The sequence below is a fragment of the Neltuma alba genome, unplaced genomic scaffold (assembly GCF_004799145.2).
Source record: "Neltuma alba isolate B1F8T4 unplaced genomic scaffold, ASM479914v2 tig00010970_pilon, whole genome shotgun sequence".
NCBI classification, from domain to species: domain Eukaryota; kingdom Viridiplantae; phylum Streptophyta; class Magnoliopsida; order Fabales; family Fabaceae; genus Neltuma; species Neltuma alba.
The window spans coordinates 720061-741204 of NW_021635733.1; the positions used below are offsets into that span (position 1 = coordinate 720061).

General features: G+C 31.1%; 1 protein-coding gene across 2 annotated transcripts; it reads left to right on the forward strand.

Moving 5' to 3' along the window:
- The first annotated feature begins 1763 nt into the window (after positions 1–1763).
- LOC114760323 (translation initiation factor IF-2-like) lies at positions 1764–5920 on the forward strand. Of its 2 annotated transcripts, none has more exons than XM_028949578.1 (4): positions 1764–2123; positions 2216–3094; positions 5027–5095; positions 5181–5920. In XM_028949578.1, exons 1-4 carry the CDS (start codon positions 1902–1904, stop codon positions 5580–5582), a joined length of 1572 nt encoding a protein of 523 aa, XP_028805411.1. In that variant the 5' UTR covers positions 1764–1901; the 3' UTR covers positions 5583–5920. The 2 variants fall into 2 exon arrangements, with proteins under 2 accessions (XP_028805411.1, XP_028805412.1); XM_028949579.1 differs by having other exon boundaries at positions 1765–2123; positions 2432–3094.
- The last annotated feature ends 15224 nt before the right edge of the window (positions 5921–21144 follow it).

Sequence of the window (21144 nt, forward strand, 5' to 3'; positions counted from 1 at the left end):
CTATACATGGGCATGCTTGCTACTTAAATATATGGCCTGGATTAGTCCGCCAAAATACAATTACTTATTTGTTTCATTATTGCAAGGCTTATATGATTCTATGTGGGTTCAACTCTTATTTTATTATATGTAATCTATTTTTAGTTGTGTGTAAACTTTAGAGATTCCGTATATACCTGAGTTTTAGAGTGAAATGCCTTTGAAAAATAAATTTTACAGTGAAAGATTTTTCAGCAATTTTATTTTTATTTAATTACCTATAATTACATCTTATATTCTCTTTAGACCCTTGTATCAAACGACTGTGTTTAGATTCCTAAGAGTGATACTTTACATTATTTAATGATCTCTTAATCAATGTGCAACGCCTTAAACAGATCAGTGCTTGTCTGAAGCTACTTATTATAAACATATTTACATAAATTAAGATAAAAATTCTCTTATATATTTACATAAAAATGCTCTAATTGTCATCCGAACAAGCCCTGAAATGAGTGGAGCACCGACTTTATTAGTTATACTATTATTTCATATGTTATTCTCAAATTTTTGTAGTGTGGTTTTGCAAACATATATGGGGTGAGATTAACTAATTAGAGAAATTACAGATAATTAGAAATGCACCCAATCAAAGTCGCATTTGCTTAATCCATGTTTAGGACAGAAAATTTGAAGAAAAATATTGTGTTGAATTTTAGATAATATTAACGTCAACATTGTCAGTAAATTAAAAGCACTCTTAATATGGCATGAAGGAACAACGGATAAGGGATCCTTTTCATAACAATTGCCATTGAATTAAGTACACTGTGTGTTAACTGAATTAAATAACAATCACTTAAATTATACAATCAGGACCACTTTTTGTTCATTATCTTTTATGTTGTTTATATTTGATACATGTTGCAAAGATTTAGCAGAATTTTATGTCCAGAATTTAGCCCAGCTTTTATTCTGATTTAAGATTGGTCAGGAAAAAGTTTATGCCGGGTTTAATAAATTGAAACACATGCCATTTTGGTTTTATTTGCAAGGGAGAGAAAATATTTTTTTGTAGTAATTATTAGACATGTCATTAATTTTCCTTTTACCCCTGGTTAAATAATGGCATAACACTTTAGTTCTTGTTACAAGTCAACTGCAGAAGAAAATTTTGGTCCCAATATTAATAAAAGTTAAAAACTTATTGAATCTACAGACAAAAGCAATAAATTTTGAGGTTTTTTATTTCAATATAATATACGGAAACTTGAAAAAGATTTATAAATAAAATCAAAATGGCAATTTAATAAACTTATCGAAGAAACAAGTGTAAAAAAAAATAGCAATATAAATTCCTCCCCTCCACTTGATCTATTTCCAAGGCAAGTTGCTTGGATGAAGAAATTAATTAATTATTAATTCCGGGAGGGGCGATGAAAAAAGAAAATGAATAAACATTGAAATCAGGGAACAAACTAGAAAAGCAAGAGAAAGCCGGGGGCCAAGGTGCAAACAAAAGAGGGGGGTTGCGGAAATATAAAAGGGGAATTAAGAAATTAATGGCGTCCATATTTCGAGATTATAATATGATTGTTAAAAAGAATGAGAAAAAGGATAAGAAAGGACGGATGAAGTCCACGTCAGGTATCTGAAACAAAGGAACAATTATCAACGGTGAGATTGGCCTCAATCCCCTCATCATCATCATCAATCATAATTCACTGCACTACCCCCAAATTCCACCACCGCTTTATTTTCTTCAATACCCCCCTTTCTTCCTAAAACCACCAAACCTAACCCTTCTTTCTCTCTCTACCCCCTTCTCTCACTCTCTCTTTCTCTCACTGTAATAACTTTTTCTCTCCACCATATTTTCAATTTTTCTTGAATCTACTTTCGATCTTTCCTCATCCGGAGCCATGGACCCTTCCTCGATCCCTCCTGCTCCTCCGTCTACCTTTCCGGCTCCAATTTCTCTCTTCCCTGTCAACTATGGTGCTGTTCCTGCCTCCACCACCGCGACAACGACCACCGCTGCCGCCGTCGCCCCCGTCGCGAATTCGGCTCCGGCTGCCGCTTCTTCTGATGCCGTTTCCACCCAGCCTGCTGCTCCCACTGCGAACCACCCTCCTTATTCTGAGGTAAGATTGAACCACGGAGAAGAAAGTGCCGTGTCTCTTTTCGTCTCTGGAAGATTCTTAACATCTTTAATTCATGTTTTTGGTTTTATTAGATGATTTATGCAGCAATTGAGGCGCTGAAGGAGAAAAATGGGTCTAGTAAGAGGGCTATTGCGAAATACATAGAGCACGCTTATCCTAACCTTCCACCGACTCACCCTGCTTTGTTGACCTACCACCTTCAGCGCTTAAAGAACAATGGACTCCTTGTTATGGTCAAAAAGTCTTATAAACTTCCTAGATCTGACGGTTCTCCGTCTACTGCGCAGAGAGGACGTGGCAGGCCGCCGAAGCTGAAGCCTCAGCCGCAGGCGCAACCTCCGGCTCAGCCTCAGGGTCAGCCTCAGGTTCAGGGTTCGGCTCAGCCAGAGCAGCAGCCGGAGTCCATGCCCAACGCGCCGCAAAATCTGCAGAATGCGGAGCCTGTTTGGGTTGCCCTAGGGCTTGCTGATGAGCCCACAGAAGTGAAGAAACGAGGCCGAGGCCGTCCTCCCAAGAGTGCCGTAGCAGAGGGGGTTGGCTTACCTGGAACGGCTTCTAGGAGAGGCCGTCCTCCGGGTACTGGGAGATCTAGGTTGGCAAAGAGGCCTGGGCGTCCTCCTAAGCCGAAATCTGTGATGGCAATCTCCAATGGGATGAAGCGTCGACCTGGCAGGCCGCCCAAAATTCAGTCTAAACCCACGATGATTCCCTTTGCCGCCCCGACCGCTGCTCCCCAAGGGCCTACTTCACTCACCGCTCAGGAAGGAGCTGTGACGGATGCTACCGCACCAATTCTTGCTCCTAGGCGTAGAGGTCGTCCGAAGAAGTATGGAGTGCAGGCTCCCGGAGTTGCTTCTGGAGCTATTGGCCGTGGTCGAGGCCGTGGAAGAGGACGTGGGCGTGGTGTCTTTCGCACCTCTACTGGAAGACCTGTTGGTCGGCCTAGGAAGGTAATCGCCGACACTTTGCTTGCTTGCATCAGAATATTTTGTGTGAAAGTGTTAATTTTTGTTTACTCCTGTGATTTTTTCTTTTCAGCTTGTTTTCTTTTCGTCAGACTAAGCATTGTATTGAGTTTGATGATTGACTAAGATTGAATTGGTTTTTTAAATAGATATTTCATTTTTGCAATTTTTTTGCTTAATAGTAGTTGATCTTTTATTTGCATACCTCCTTGACTTTTTCTACTATATGGTTTTGGAGGGAAAGTTCAATGATTTAAAAATGGAGATATTTTTTATTAATATGGTAGCAGTACTTAAAGTGGATATCACTGTTAGGTTTTTATTGTCATAAATTTAATTGCATCCCATGTTTTATTTTTGAAAAAAAAATCTTATCGCTTATTTGTTTTATAATATAATTGTAAATGTAAATAGGATGAATGCTTACCTTTTATACACACACGCGCGTATACATGTATATATGTATATATAAAATAAATAATATAGGAGCACACCAGAAATATTTTTGAGGAGATGGATAATGTAGTGCTTTATTCTCATATTTACTGCTAATTATTATCCTTATGGTCATAAAGGAAACATTTAATAATACTTGTCAATTGTCAATATTTGTTACAGTTTTACTTCATTAAAACAGTGGAGCCTGTTCTATACATATGATTTAAGTGTTGAATTATATTTGGCTGAAGCTGAGCATAATCTTGTCTTAACTTTAACTTACTGTTAATATTAATTAATTAATGATAAATGAGCACTAAAAATATTTCTTAGATGAAGAGTGTACGACTTAGATTCTGATATTTATCATTAATATCTTCTGGAAAAAAGGGAATATCATATAACATTTGTGTATACTTATTGCATATTATTTTATAAAACACTGTCTTTTCATGGGAAAAAGATGTAGCTGTTTCTTACAAGTGTGTTTTTAATTTTTAATATTTAAAAGGTTGGAATATATTTGGTGGAAGCTGAACATATTTATGTTTTAGTTTTATTTAATTGTTAAATGATTGTGTATCGGTATTTGTATTTCGTTTGTCTGTGTTCTTAATATTTATTTGCAGTGACAAATATTAAATAGATATATCTTGAAAACCTTTCATTTAAGGTACAAATCACAAGAGTGCTTTTTAGGACAAATGAAATTTGTTGGCTCACAAATAATTGGATTTTTCATTTTAAAGAAGTGGACATTGACATCTCTGAGTGGTTGATATAATTGTACTCTGTGTGATTGTTATTTGTGTGTATTTGTTTTGGATTATACAGAGCACCAAGCAAAATATTTTTCCCTTTCCATTTGATTGTCTAATATTTAATTTAATGTTTAATATTTGATTTATTTATTTATTTTTGCTATTCATTTTTTGTTATCCTTGTGATATTTCTTTGCAGTGATATATATTTAATTGAGATGATTTTTAATGCAGGAATCTAGCCACGATTTGGTTGTTTTTACCTTCATGTTTCTTTTTTTCCTCCTTTGTAAAGGTTTGATATAAAATATGAATCTTCTGGAGATTTTTTTTTTTTGGGGGAATAATGTGGCTTTTGAATGCACAAATTTATTTTATTTTGCAATGAGGAAAATTGAAAACTGACATTTATGATTTCTGAATGATTTGATTTTGCATTTTTTTGGGGATTGCGCAGAAGGTAAAGGCAGCTTGATAAAGCCATAAATGCATGATTGAATCATGTTTTTAATATATTATGTGTTTTGTTTTATTTTTCAACAGTCAGCACATGTTGATATGTTATAGGTGGTTCGACTGCTGCGCTTCACCTGGCTGTTTTATCTTTAGCATATGCATGGAAAATATTACACTTGTTGCATGATCTACTTTCTCTGCTATTGATATTTGAATAATTTCCTTATTTAGATAATCGCTCGTCTTATTTTTGTGGATGTAGGGAACAACTCCTGATGCTGCTGCACAAAAAGCTGCTAATGAAGAGTTCAAGAGGAAACTTGAATATTTTGTAAGTTGAAACAAGTGTCTGAATACGCAGTTATTTATGAATTTCAAAGATGTGATCTTTCATGCCTCTGTTCTGTAATTTGCAGCAATCCAAAGTGAAGGAATCCCTTGCTGTGATTAAGCCTCATTTCAACCATGAAAGCCCAGTCACTGCAATTGCGGCAATCCAAGATTTAGAAATACTGGCAACCCTGGACATTAATGCACCGTTAAGTGATGATACACAGCCAGCACAGCAGCTTCATCAACTGCAAGTGCAGTCACAGCCGCCACCACAGCAATCAGAACAGCCGGAGTTTCCACCACAGCAAATGCCTCCACCGCAGATGTTTCAGCATCAGTTGCCACAGTCCCATGTTTTCCCTCAGTCATATCAGCAGCAACAGCTTTTCCAGCAGCAAATGCCACAGCCTCAGCTTTATCAACAGCAAATGCAGCATGTACCATTGCAGTCACAGCAGCCGCAATTGTTTCAACCACATGCATGAGCCCCCAAGCTTGGAGTTGCATGGCCTCAAATAATGAACAACTTGTACAAGTGATTTGGAAAGGCACAGCAGGTAAAAAGGTCTGTAAAGCGAGTAGGAAGTTGCTGAGCTGATTTTTTATTGAGTGAAAATGACTGTCCGTTTATGTTTGTTATTTGTGAACCTTCTTTTTAGAGAGACTTCGCAGTAATACTTAGAGTACTGATACTGATTATTCTGGGATTTAAGTAATTCTTGTTGGACTGTTGTAGCTTAATTTATTCGCATTAATGCTTGTTAAACCTCATGCCTTTATTAGCGCTCCCTTTGTTGCCAGGTTTTAATCCTGGCGCCCTATAGCTTTCCTTTTCCTTTTAAGTATGTTTTTGTGTTTTTTGTTGTTGCTAAATGTGGATGATGCTTTGACTGAGACCACCAGGGGAGAAATAAAATGTCATTACTAGTACAACTAACGGATATAAATTGAATGTGATGACTTTTGGCTTATCTCTAATTATGTGGTCCTGGTGATTTTGCACTTGCTGATATTCAGAAGTGCAAAATCCTGCTATAATTCTGCTTGAGGCTCTAGTGGTTGCCAGTGATATTGAGAAGCCTTGGATCGTTGTCCATCCAAGACTCGAATTATTTTTTGAACCTTTTGTGCTTCTGTAGTAAGATTTTGTTTACAGGTATCGTTATAATCTCCGTATGCATATCAAAGGGACTCTGCCACCTAGCTGGTTTTCCCGTGCTTTGAATTTGTCCCACATTAAATATGCAATAAAGCAATGAAAGAGGTGTTTTGAGTTCTTTGAATTTTGTCCCATCAAATATTCAATGAGGCAATGAAAGATGTGTTTGAGTTCTTCGAAAAGTGTTTTTTTTAATTATTTTAAAAATGTTTTTACACCAGTGGAGATAAAAACCTGGTTTGTTTTCTGGTCTAAACATCCCAAAGAAGCCGTTTGTTGTGACGGCCACTCTAGTGGTGGCTACAATCTATTGCTATTCTGTCAGTTGATTGAAGATTATTTCCTCCAGTGAGCCTTTTTTGTGGGTTTTTGTTAAAAATACTTTGTTGTAAGTTGAGATTAATCTTTCCCAGTATTCTATTTTGAAAAAAACTTTCAATAGTTAAGTCCTATGTATGGAAATAAATTGATCCTGTGAAAATGTTTTTATGCTTATGTGACTTGGGGGGTGTTTGGAAACACTCAGAAATGTTTTTGAAAAGTATTTTTTTACAAATTGAGGTAAACTAATTAATATATTTACTTCGTAGATCGTAAAATCATGTCTGAAACTATAGTTTGGTTACAATTCAAATACCTTCTTGATATGACTCCGTTTTAGTTAACAAGAGTTAAATATGATTTCTAGAAATTCCTTGGTATCTGAAAAAGAATTACTTTGGCTATGAAGGTAGGATGACAGGGTTTGAAGATATTAAATTCTACTAATAAAAATCTAACTTCTATTTCAAATAAGAACTAGAAATTTTTTTCTCGATGCATGGATTAAAATATTTGACTAAATTTTAAATTCTAACAAATTGTATTATTTAAGATAGTTCAGGATTTTTTTTTATAGAGGTGTGTTTTTTAATTCATTCAAATTGTATTTGAATTAAAGATGTGGAATTTAGGGAGAATATATGAAAATTTAAAATTATTTGTTTATCTCTCCATTTAAACCCCAATTGATATATTATTTTATGATGTTTCTCATTTAATTCAATATATTCAAATCCCAATTAAGATATTATTAAAATTCAAAATTAATTATTAATTTTTTTGTTTGAGCTTCCATTAAAATCTCATTTAATAATGATGTTCCTCATTTAATTCAATATACATAAATCCCAATCAAAACATTATTCAGATTTTATTATTAATTGAATATATTCAGATCTTATAATATCATACCTGACTTGTTTTAAAAATATTGGGTATTATAAGTTTTTAAGATCATAATTGATGATTGATAATTGATACTCCTCCGGTCCTTATTATAAGACCCAATTTGACTTTTTATTTGGTCCTAATTATAAGACCCAATCCATTTTGTCTCTTATATTTATGCTTTTTTTTCCAAGATAATCCTTTTAATAATGATAGTTTTAGCCAATATACTTAATTAGCAAGGATATTTTAGGAATGACAACACTTATTTATTATAAATAACCAACTTAACTTACTTCCTTAATCTCCTCAAATAAGTCAATTGGGTCTTATAATTAGGACCGGAGGAGTATTATAATAGCAAAGTCCTTTGGGGTGTTGTTGCGACTGCTACAATTTCTCTGTCTGAGGGTTTACCATTGCCGCTTCGATTTCGTCACCCAAGATATGAATTGTTCCGATGTGGGATTTTTTGGAACCAGAATTCCGATGCGAGAATTTGCATCAGTGAATTCTGCTATTCAAACACATGGAACGATTTTTTACAGTTAAGCATAAACGAAAAGAGATATATTTGCATCTTTTAATTTGATAATTCATAACCAATTATTATAAGATCATGATTATGGATTTATTTTAGATATCTAATTAACTTCAGATTATCAGCTCAAAAAAAAATTAACTTCAGATTAATTTTCAAAATTGGGAGCATATCAATATTATAAATATAAATTTAAATGTTAACTAGCATTTACATTTAAAAAAAAATCATAAGTTATGTCTATTAGTGACAAATTTCATACCCTTTTTTTTTAAAGCAACACTCGTTGACATCGAATTGCCAAATATAAAAGAACAAACAAGGCCTAGGCCCAATAAATGAGGCCCAAATAAACAAGGCGTATGATCTGCGCAATTCGTCCTAAAAATGCACCCAGTTGCAAGGGAAAATCATCATTGACGAAATATATAAAATTGATCAAATCAAAAGAAATCCGTGGAAGGTTGTTATAATCATCAATCATTTAGTTTAATTTGAGATTGATAAATGAAATCAGAATGACAACAAAAAGTGATTTTCCAATATTTAAATTAGTCAAATAGCTTCACATTCTGTAGGGTTCGAATAAGAAAATCAAAACAGATATACTATTTGAATATAGAATAGTATATTCCATGCTCTCTATGCACACACACACATTAAAAATTTGCTTCAATTTGAATAATTTTCAAGTTCATAAAATCTTATGTATGCAAATAATGAATTTGGTCCAAATTCAAATCTATAAAATCTTATGTATGCATATAATGAATTTAGTCGAAATTCAAATCTCACTAATCAAAACATAACATTTGTATTCTTAAATTAAATCATGGAGCGAAGCTTCCACCACTAATTACGCCAGCAAATAAGTGCTTTTTTTTTGTTGTTGTTTTGTATGCATTTATCACATGTCACTCGATAAAATCATACGCCCAAATTTAGAAGTAAACCAATTATCCTAAAGAGCTCTCATAATATTTTGGCTCCTCCCTCTTGTGGCTCCCACCCGTGTCCTCCTTTACTCAAAAACTACACTGTTTTGGGTGTGAAATGATGAGTGTTGAATACTCTTTTTTTTTGTTTGTTAATACAAACTTTGATTATTTAAATCTGTCCTTATTTTGATTTTGATATTTAAAGTTTTAAATTATAGGTTTTAGTCCCTTAAGTTTCTTTTCATTTAAAATATTAGTTCTTATAATCCAATAAAAACTTGGATTATTCTGCACTGGGAAGGACCAAAATGTATAATTTGAAATTTGAAGAACTAAAACCAAAATAAAAGCAAATTTGAAGGATCAAAGATTATATTAATCCCTTTTTTAAAGTATTTTTTTTTAATAGGAGAGGATTCTATGTGTTTATTTTGTATGAAGCTGGAAACAAAACGCTTTGTCTATAATTTTTTGTTTTTGGACTAGACTAACTAAGATTATCACTCGATTGCTAAATATGACAATTTTTTTATTATAATATTTTTTTAATAAATTATATTCCGGGACCATGCGCTCATATCTTATTTGCAGAGATTGGCTAAACAGTGAGATGGTCACAATCACAAAGGAGGTTGTGTGGCTGCACGCGCTCTCACGCATCAATCCCGAGGGATCTTCACAACTCTCATCTGTATGTATCCCAACTCGTCACGAAATTAACTCCAAATAGTAAAACCTATCCGCTTGCCATTATCCTTCCTCTCTCTTGTTAGTAAATAAATACACTTTTAACAAATCACAACTTCTCAAAATTATTCTTAATCAAGATTATTAGATACGCTGTATTGGGGTCACTCCATGAAGTCAAAAGTCTAAACTTTCAATAATAATAAAGGCACATGTCCCCAAAAAACATCTCATAAATGTTTTAGATATTAAAATGACTTGCATTGAAAAATGAAAATGATAAGACCTTAGATCTTAGAGCATGTACCCTAATTAAGATTAGTGGAAGTAGTCAAAGGCACATCCTAAAAAATTGGAAAGATATAGAAAAGATAATAGGAAGTATTACATAAAATTGGGGAGAAAGTAAGTTTTAAGGGGGGAAAAATTATTTTTTCTATTGTTATAGTTTTGATATGCTTGTGATTGAATTTCTATACTCTCAGTTGATAGTAAGATAATTTTTATAGTTTTAACTCGATTATAATTTAGTCATGAATTTTGACTCGCTGTAACTTAATGTCTAGAGTTTAACAATTTAAAATATAATTTTTTGTGTTGTAGAAGATAGCATCATATATTTCATGAAACTCACATAATTAGAATTTAAAATAGTTAAAATTATAGCAACTGAGTTACAGTAAGCTTAAGTTTAGAAATGGAGTAATAATTGATTTAAAATTATGGCATGAATTGTATTAAGTCAAAATTTGAGACCAAGATACACTTGAGTTAAAATTATGGCAATGAAAATATTAATTTTTAAAAAAATTAATTATGATTGTATGAAAAAAAATTGGATCAGAAAGATATAACAAAAAACTTCGAAGCCACAGCATAGCTCCAACAAATAGAATTCTCCCTCCCTCCCCTGACGACAGTGAGTCAGTGACAACAATTAAATACACTTAATGTATTATACACTAATTAATTTAAAGCATAAATCTTATTCAGCTCAAAAAAATCTTATTAGCATTATTTTTATGATATATTGATATGTGTAGATATATTTTTCAATTTTCTCTGGCACTCTTTGATTGATTTCAGCTCTTCAAAAGTTTGCTTATTATTTATATTTTTATACTTTTAGCCTTTTTCAGCACGACAGCACCTACTTGCTTGCTCACAGAGGGATATTGAAAAACACATATACTGCCATTTTATGCTATCCCATTTTTAATATAATAACTAGTTGGATGGTTAAATTTAGTTTTAAATATAAAATCTTAATTCATTTTGTCTCTCATCTTTTTCTAAAATATTTCTATTGATTATGAAAGTTCCTATAAAAGAGTAATTACAATGTACATGCACAGGATTAGAAAGTGTATTATAGATAAATCAACACATATTTATTACAAATAATCAACTTAACTAATTTTTAAATATCTCCAAATTAATTACTACATTCGCTTCTTAATATAAGAGCTAATTAGAGAGCTGGATTTGGTTTTAAATATAAGATATTAATTTATTTTGTTTTCTATTTTTTCCTAAAATATATTACCAGGGGTTCCCACTTAGGGATAATTTTAATAATTCAATGCATATGATTTAAAAACATAATTTAGTGAGATTAACACACATTTGTGACGAATAATTAATTTAATTATTTTTTTATATTTTTAAATTAGTTATCTAACTCTTCTACTAAGAATTAAAGATAATATCTATTTATTATATTAAAAAACGGAGGTAGTACTTTGTTTGGTTAATTATGAGAGGCTACTTGTTTTTCTTTTCAACATGAGGGGCAGAAAAATCAATTGACCATATTCTGAAATTTCAAATGAACATCGTTGTTACATTGATATGGAATCTTGTGAAAATAGATGATTGATTTGTGTGGCCATCGTTTCAGGGGGATTTAATTAACTTTAGTCATCGTAAACATGGGGTTAGTCATCGTAAACATGGGGTTGAGATGAAAATAAAGTATTAAGGATCGAATGAGTACATTATTTTCAACTCAACCCCATATTTTTTTTTAAAAACACCATAATCATCTTTCTTAATATCCCTCATGCCTCTTATACTTGATTATGGTTGAGGAAGTATCCATAAGGATGATTTAGAGAAAATTAATAAATATGAAAAATAAATCTTATATTTAGGACCAAAATCAACTCAATAATTAGGTCCTATATAAATGAGTGGAAGGGTATTTTTTTTCCAGCTTACTTTGATAACCTAATCTTAGTCTGTTAGTCATTATCGAGCATATCCTTCTAATCCAAATATAATTAAAAACCCCTTCTTACATTTTTTACAAGACAAAGTAGCATTCAATACTCTAATACTATTTTTTCTGTGTTTCTAACATCTTAATCTTATTTATAGCGTATCTAACATCTTAAATCATGAATAAGATTATGTTTCAGGAGTGCTGAATGTAATTACAACTTCTAGTCCTAATTATAGATGAGGTCTTATAATTAGGAGCAGGGGTAGTAATAAATAACATCCTAATACTACATGCATCATAAATAAAATTACGATGTTGGATGCTTTTGAATAATAAGATCAAGCTGCTAGAGGTCTTTTGCTTTTTTTTTTTTTTAATAATCCTAAATATGGCTCCGTAAAGCAACATATGATGTTTCGTAGCTATTATCAAATATATCTGTGTTTAATTTATACAATGATTTTTTTTAAAGAAAAATTGAACATCGATATCTTGATAAATTTTTTTTTTTGATAAAATGGATTAGTTTTAATATATAAAATCAAACGAAAGTCCCAAGACAATTATATATATAGCAGAGCGGAGGACATACGCTTAAAAAATAAGTAACTATATTTAACCAATTTTATTAATACACATATGAGATAAATATTAGAGGCTTATGTCTAAAATAAGAGAACGTGGATAAGAAAACAAAAAGCTCTATTTTTTTAAGGGTTTGCCGCATGAGAGATGAGATTCTGAGCTTGTGCAGAATAGTCTATAAGTAACTTTTTATTTGTGATTTACAAAATATAAGATAAATATATAAAATAAATTTTATTTCAATTTATATACTCTTCCGGTCCTTAATGTAAGACCCATTTAACTAATTTGATTAGATTAACGAAGTTAGGTAAGTTAGTTAATTATAAGAAATGTGACACATTTTTCCTAAAATACTATAATCATCTTTTTTATACCCCATCTTCCTCTTCTACTTGATTATGATTGAGAGAGTATCCATAGGGGTAATTTAGAGAAAATTGATAAATATGAAAAATGGGTCTTATATTTAGGATCAAAACTAACTCAATAATTGGGTCCTATATTAAGGACCGGAGGAGTAAAATATACTAATAAGTGATTTTAAACCTAATTTCAAACGGAACCCAAAAAGGGTCTTGGTGGCCCCACTCCGTCTGCCTCTGCCCACGTCCATGAAAGCACATTCGCCCTTAACCCGCTTTTATACCGCCCATAGATTTGCTGGAGCCTAACTAATGAAAACGCTCCTTTTATACAAGTGAGAGATAGTAGGTTTGTTGCTGTTATTGCGATTATTAGTATCCTCCCATTTCTTTTCCCCCAAATGAACATAGTCATGAGCAAGTAGTATTAAAAATCCTTCCAATATAATTCTGCATGATGAAGAATTTATCAATAAGATTTTGCTACTAATTTCACTCTCTTAAAAAGAGAGGAAGAAGCAGGCATGTACTCAAACTGAGTTTAAATGAAATGAGCATAAATTCTTGCAATCTCAAATATTCCTTCGAGGTTATATTGCCAAACAATGGTTGAAGGATGCCACTCCGTGTATTGGTAAACGTTTGTTGTGTTTGCATTAGCTTTTTGGAGTGATTTTGGATACATGAACTAAATACATGAGATAAGTTTTATCTTAACTCGCATGAAGATGCTTCTAAACACAGACACTAACCCCATGACTTGTGAGAATAAATATGCGGCTTAAGAGACCACTTTGTATAATGTTAGGAATCAGCGTTGCTCTGAGGCTCCCCAATTTCTATCACTGCTATGCCCCCTTTTAGCAGAAACAGCAAACGGAACATTCAAAAAGAAATCAATCTTAAAGCCATTGATCATCTTAGGAAGGCGCGGGGACTGTTTTGTCCTTTCACTCATCTAACACATTAAGACCTTTCACCCCTTTTTCCACACCATCATTTAATATTCATCTTTAATCCTTAATATAAAATCTATTTAACTAATTCAAACAGATTACAAAAATAATTGAATATTTATTTGTAAAAAAGTGTATGGATTTCTGTAAAATACCATATCAAATCATTTGTATTAAAATTATTCAAAAAAACAATAATAAATACACCTGCTGGAGATTCAGGACGGGATCCAAGAGGGAAAATGGTGGCTCTCATTCTGTGAGGCATTTCTGGTTCAGAGATAGTTAAGATGAGAAGGGGTTAGTACTTGGAGTGTGACATGAGTTTTGGAGGAAAAAAAGAGGTAGTAATTTGAGATAACTTTTCCCAACAATATAATTTGAACATTATATTATTTGAGCGGGATTGGGATTTTTCTACTGGATCCAATACTCATTATTTTTTAAGTATCTCTTCACAAATTTAATCGAGTCTTTGGTCATAATCTGTAAATGTGGTGAAGACATATACGTGTCACAATCCAAATTCACATTTGCCATTGTAGCAATAATAATCATTTTGTTTAGAGGGGCCTCATATTCGATCCCTACGATGACCTCAAACTTCATCGAGATAATCGAGACACAAAAGCAGAAGACGCCTTTAATTCATTTCAATTAAACTAGCCTCCACATATCTATAGTACATGTACAAAAAATAAAAAAGAAGAAGAAAAGAAAACTTTTTTTTTAAAAAACACTGCTAAAAAAGGTTAAGATTTTTTCTATTAAAATTATTGTTGACAATCACTATATACATGAATTATTGTCAAATATCAATAAAAATGGATTTTCCCCCTTCATTTTAAATATTTAAGATTGAACGAAATTGCATCTTGTGCCGCTTTTACTCCCTTCCCCATGCCACTGATTTTATCTACGCAAATGGAAGTAACATAGAAAACCGTAAAATTGACGACATTAACTTTAAAAAGGCATTGGTCACAGGATCTTCGAAAGTCTCAAATTCCAAATTCAAGCTATACAATATATAGAACTCTGTAATCTGCATATATACATGACAGGTTTATCTGTAATATATATGCATGTAGCTAGGGTTTCTGTTGCTTGATGCACCATTAAAACCTTAAAAAATACTCATCTGGTTCTATTTGTAAGGTATTTTAAACATATTTTATACAGATTAAAATTTTTTTAAAATTACATTAACTCTCTATTAAAATATAACAATTTTTCAATTTTACTCATATCTAATGTATACACACTTCAAAAAAATAATTATTTATGCTAAAATAAATGTATGATAAAATATTATATTCATACTAAAAGTTTAATAAAATGACTTATAAATACAACACACAAAAAAACTTTCTTTCTCTATCTTATAAGTAGAATTAGAAGAGTACATAAGATATGTCAGCCACGCAAATCTTTGTTGGCTTGAAAACAATACGTCCAGCTAGGTTTCCATTAGCTAGGGTTTTTCACCAAAAAGAAAACTTAATACTCCTCCGATTCTAAATATAAGACTCATTTTGTAGTGTATATTACACTACAAAATGAGTCTTATATTTAGAACCGGAGGAGTATAAAATATATGGATGTGTTCTCATAAAAACTAAAAAGTGACAATTAATTAATATCACATGCACATACAAACGTGTGTGCGTATTATATATACACATAAGTATTTATCCGTCTATATATATGGTATATGTGGCGGCCAAATTATCCATTCGTATATATTATTGTCTCCCACCAATTTAACTTCGTTTAATTGCTTTCGATTCATCACCATCACCATCGCCATCATCTATCACAGAAAAGTTAAAGCTCTCCATTTGTTCATTAGATACGTACGCGTGTGCCAGTGTTGTGAAGATAAACATGATATCAATATATATATGTGGATTGTGGAAGAACACTTAATTTCGGTATATAATTAATTAATATACTCAGTACGGATTAATGCTTTTCTTTACCACTGATGAGGAAAAGCAAAAAGATTATTAGTGCCGAACTTGGAGAAATTATTTTATGTTCAAAAGGGAACAAAAAGGAAGAAGCTCTGAATAATATAATTAAACCAAACAGGTTTTTTTTTTTGGTCAGAAAACCAAACAGGTTACGTACCCATTACATAAGGTATCGTACATATTTGTAATGTTTTATATACAGAGATATATATAGCAACCAAATATTGAAAATTATATATCAGCGATGATAATTTAAATATTTAATGGATTGTACATTTGGAGGTGGGGAGAGAACGAAGTTCCTAAAGTTGGCAAGTTGATGTTTGTAAAGTTGACTTTGCTTGAATTTTATAATGTTCCATTGGTGGCTTGCAAGATAAGGCAATCAGAAAATGAAATATTATTAAATTTATGGAATACTTCTCATTGGCTGAGTTTATTTGTCCGTTTTCGTCACCTTTTGATTTATGGACCTCCATACTTGAATATTTATATAATTTTTCGCACATAAAGTGTGAACTTTATGACCGTAAAAAAATCAGCTGAGGTTTATCTACGGAGCAACTTGCCCTGCTCTTTAATCTTTGTTAAATTTTATTTATATAAATATTTACATGAAGGATTGCTTGGTTCAATTTATTTAACATTTTTTTATGTTAACTTTTCAGGAATAAACTGCATGGGTTGATTTGGAATCCATTTAAAATTGCAGGAAATTTTATTTTTCTTTTAAAATCATTACAATCCTAATCCTAATCCTAATTTGTTTTGAAAGAAAATAAGAAATTACCCATACTTTGTCTATGTTTTGTTTAAATTGCACTAAATTCTTCCAAGTTTATATAATTCATAATCAAACTGAAAAGTGGTTGTGCTTTTTACAAATTTAAAGAATATTTATATTGGTTTTTAAAATATCCAATGGTGGTTGGGAAGATATGGGCTCAATTATTTTTAAGCAAGGCAGATTAATCAAACTTTACGAATTAAAAATTATGTCGCGGGACCTATGGAATACTATACAGGAAAAATCCCAAAATATCTCTTACAATTTTAAGATCTTAAATAAGAGATTGCTACAAAAATATGCTGTCATTTATGCTTTTTAAGTGTAGGTGTTTGGCTTTGCAAAATAAGCCAAACTCCTTTATATTTTTATTTCGTAAACCATAAAGGCATTTTTCAAATTATGATTTGGTTTCTATCCAAATACCCCTCGTAATCAATTACTACTAAATTGTAGTATTAAACAATAATGATTTAAAATTTTAAAATTCAAGATGTATTTTTTTTTTTGGATTTTCCCTACTATATATATAGTTGAATGAAAAATATTACTACCTCCGATTTTTAATATAAAAGTTAGATAACTAATTTACTGATATTAAGAAAATTAATTAAATTAGTTATTAGTTATAAATGTATGTTGATCTTCCTAAACTATCCTCTTCAGTCATGTAAATTTGAATATTGGAATTATCATTTGATATAAACTTCTTACAATCAATTTGGATATTTCGAGAAAATATAAGATAAAATAAAGTGATATTTTATATTCAAAACTAGATTCAAACCTTCAACTAATTTTTATGTTAAGTACTGGAGGATTTAGTGAATTTTAAGAATAAATATGAGATCCAAATAATTTCTTCAAAAGCAAACAAAAGAAGACACTCGTGTAGCTTAGCATGTGATGGAGAAGGGAAGGAGGCATAAATTGGACAAGTGAAATTATCCTGACCACTGGTCAAGGCCTTTAATTTGGATATAGAAAAGGCCGCCACCTAACCTTAAGTCTTAACCTAAAACTTGTGGGTTTTAAGATTGAGAATTTGTGGAGACGACAATTTTTGGAAAAATTAAAAAGAAAACAACAGAAAGCCCTAATATGGAGGGAAATAGAAGGCATTTGGAGAGAAGGGCTTCATTAGGGGTCACTTTCAGTAGGACGTAGGAGGGAGGAGAAAGAGGAGAGTGTCCCACATGGGGGATGGATTGCCCAATAGAATCGAATGGTCAACATTAAAAGCCATTTCCATAAAATTCATAATTGCAGCCATTCATGCATCTACTTTTTCCATCTTTCCAACAACAACAATCAAAGCCTAAAGAGAAAGATAACCAATTACTTTGTTTTTTTGTTCTGTTTATTGTTTGCCTTTTTCAACCATTAATTTTATAAAATATTGAGAAGCTTTTACTCGGTGCTAAATATAATTAAAAATTGGGATTAAAAATATATGGAGGATTTTTTTATACACAACATATATGGAAGATAAGTTTAGAAAAATATTTAAGATGACTACAAAAACAATCGGAAAAAACTGACAATTAGAATATTAAAGGATGATTACTAGAATTATAAAATATATGCATGGTGAGTCTTGAAAATATGAAAAGGAGTGACAAAAAAAATGAACTCTATACTAAATTTTTTTTTTAGAATGTTGAATGTCACTTTATTATTTTTTTTAAGTGTTGAATATACGTTCACTTAAACACTCTCTGGGAGATAACAAGAAAATTAATCATGAAAAAATATTTTAAGAGTAAAATTGCTTTTAAAAATACTTTAAGAACAAAATTGTATCACAAAATATTTTAAGATATTGAACCTATATTAAAAAATTTTTTAGATAGGTTAGATCAATCTTAACGCAAAAGTTTTAATTTTTCTTCACCATGTTAGTCAAGGTAGTAAGAGTAGGACAAGATACGCATATATATTGAAGATGTTAAATCCTCTCAACGTATGGAAAAAAGTCTTTAATTCCTACGTTAACGTGAAAGCTTAATTTAAGTAAGAGAGAAAATAACATAATTATATAAGGAAAATTTAGAAAAGAAATAACACATGCTTCTTATATTTTGTATTGGTAGGTTTCGCATTGTCTAATAACGTCCTTTCTCTTTATTGATGACAATTTTCAGTTGTTTATTTGGATGCCTTGTGGTAATGCCATATGCTATCTTTCCGAGCATACCAAAGCCATGGCCCTTCTTTGTTCGTGGCGCAAAATTGGTTTAAGAATCAATTTAGGGTCTAAGGACCCTTATCAGTTTAGGAAAATATTAAACCTGGTGATCAATTAAAAGAAATGTTTTTACATAATTCGTGATGAGATTTTTTTTCATATTTATACCGAACAATATAAAATCACTTAAAATAAATAAATTTAAATTCCAACAGGAGAAAATTGTGTTTCCTTTTCTTTTCGATAAACAGTATTTTAGTAACCACCTCAACACTGGCGTAGCATCTCAATAACTTTTTCTTTTGGTCTCAAATAAAAACATGATACACAAAATTTTTTTTAAAAAAATCTTATCATGCTTGAGAATAGAAATTGTGGAGAATAGCAACAATCAAATATTACCTCTGGTCATATTTATAAGAGCTAGTTGACTAATTTGAGGAGATTAAGAAAAAAAGTTAAGTTAGTTATTTGTGATAAATATGTGTTGTCTTTCCTAAAATATCCTTACTAATCAAGTGTATTGGCTATAACTATTATTGTTAGAAAGACTATCTTAAAAAAAATACATAAACATGAGAGACAAATTGGATTGGGGTTTTATATTTAGGATCAAAATAAAAGTCAAATAAAATCTTATATTAAGGAGCGGAGGTAGTATATAAAAAAATTTATTAAGATTTTTTTTTAAAAAAACACAACCATGACAATACTAGACTCAAGTATGAGATCTCATCTATGTATGAGGGGTGACATTATTATTAGAGCAGCTTACTATGGACACTAGATATTAGATATTATTTGTTAAGACAACAACTTGATATACGTGTATATATGCGTGTGTGTTAGAAATAATAGAACTGGAGATATATTTTTGATGCAGGAATAAGGACGTTTTATTCTTTTCTGTTTTGGGTCAAAGTGGAAACGAAAAGCACAATGTTCTTAGCACTAAGAGTTGAGAGCACATGAACAAAATATCTGTCTACTACAGCCTTTGTGAGGGGAAAATGCAACACGAACAATAGCCTTTAAAGCTACAATCTAACGAGGCTTGTCATGCCAAAATAATTAAATTCAGATACTAAAATTATCCACGTATAGAAACTAGAGAGAGTTGCATTTCCCCCTCTTTTTAATAGTGGAGGGGAAGGGAATTACATGCATTATTCATAAGTTAGGTTTAGTTTAATTTCTAAATTTTATAAATTATTTTCCAGTCTTTTTAATTGGATTAACGGTGTTAAGTTTTAGAGATTAAAAACTTTATAATATCACTATATTAAATTTAAATTTTGTATAAAATCGGAGGATTTAAAAGTGTACTTTTGCTTTTTTTACTTATTTTATTAGTTAAGTTTTATAAATTTTATATTATTTTTGTACATTTCAACATAAAGTAAATAATAAAAACGAATATCCTTTTTAAATTTTTGATAATTATTTGGAAAAATTGGGGATAAATCCCTCATTACAAATTTAATTGGCAAATAGTTTCTAGGATAATTGATTGCACATGGGAAGATTAGTTGCACATAAAGGAAGGTAAGTTGCACAAAAGAAAGATGATTTACACAAAACATTACTTGAATATAAGGGATTAGTTTACACATAGAGAAGATGACTTGCACATAAGAGAATTTCATTTGCATAAAGAGAAATTGAGTTGTGCATTGCATAAAGGAAGATTATTGCACACAAATGAAGATAAATTACATAAGAAAAAGTTAAGTTGTACAAAATAGAAGTTAAGTTGCGCAAATCCTTAAATCTTATTTGCTAATTAAATTTCTAATTAGAGATTTATCCCCAATTTCTTCTAATTATTTTATATAAAAATGCCCAGCTAATAGTTAAAAAAAAATAAAGGCGATATGTTCCGCATGTCCGGTCACTATTTTTTAAACTTAATTATTATCAACTACTCTCCAATCCTTAATAGTAGTAAAAGAGTTGGTTTAACATTCAATTTAGTTTTAAATGTAAGACTCTAATTTATTTTGTTTATAATATTTATTCATTTTTTCCAACATGGTTATTGAAGCACTTATACATGTTAAATGCTTTATCAAATACTCCTTCGGTCCTTAATATAAGACCCATTTCACTAATTTGATTAGATTAAGGAAGTTAGGTAAGTTAGTTAATTATAAGAAATGTGATACGTTTTTCTTAAAATACCATAATCATCTTTCTTAATACCCCTCTTCCTCTTCTATTTGGTTATGATTGAAGGAGTATCTATAGGGGTAATTTAGAAAAAAATTGATAAATATGAGAAATGGGTCTTATATTTAGGCATAAAACTAACTCAACAATTGGGTTCTATATAAAGGACCGGAGGAGTAGTAATTACAGCTAATACACATGATTAGTAAGAGTATTTTAAGAAAGATAACACCTATTTATTATAAATAATTGATTTAACTAAT

Coding starts and splice junctions, on each gene's coding strand:
- LOC114760323 (XM_028949578.1), top strand. CDS start 1,902: ATGGACCCTTCCTCGATCCCTCCTGCTCCTCCGTCTACCTTTCCGGCT. Junction 3,095..5,026: donor CTGTTGGTCGGCCTAGGAAG/GTAATCGCCGAC, acceptor TTGTGGATGTAG/GGAACAACTCCTGATGCTGC. Junction 5,096..5,180: donor AGAGGAAACTTGAATATTTT/GTAAGTTGAAAC, acceptor TGTAATTTGCAG/CAATCCAAAGTGAAGGAATC.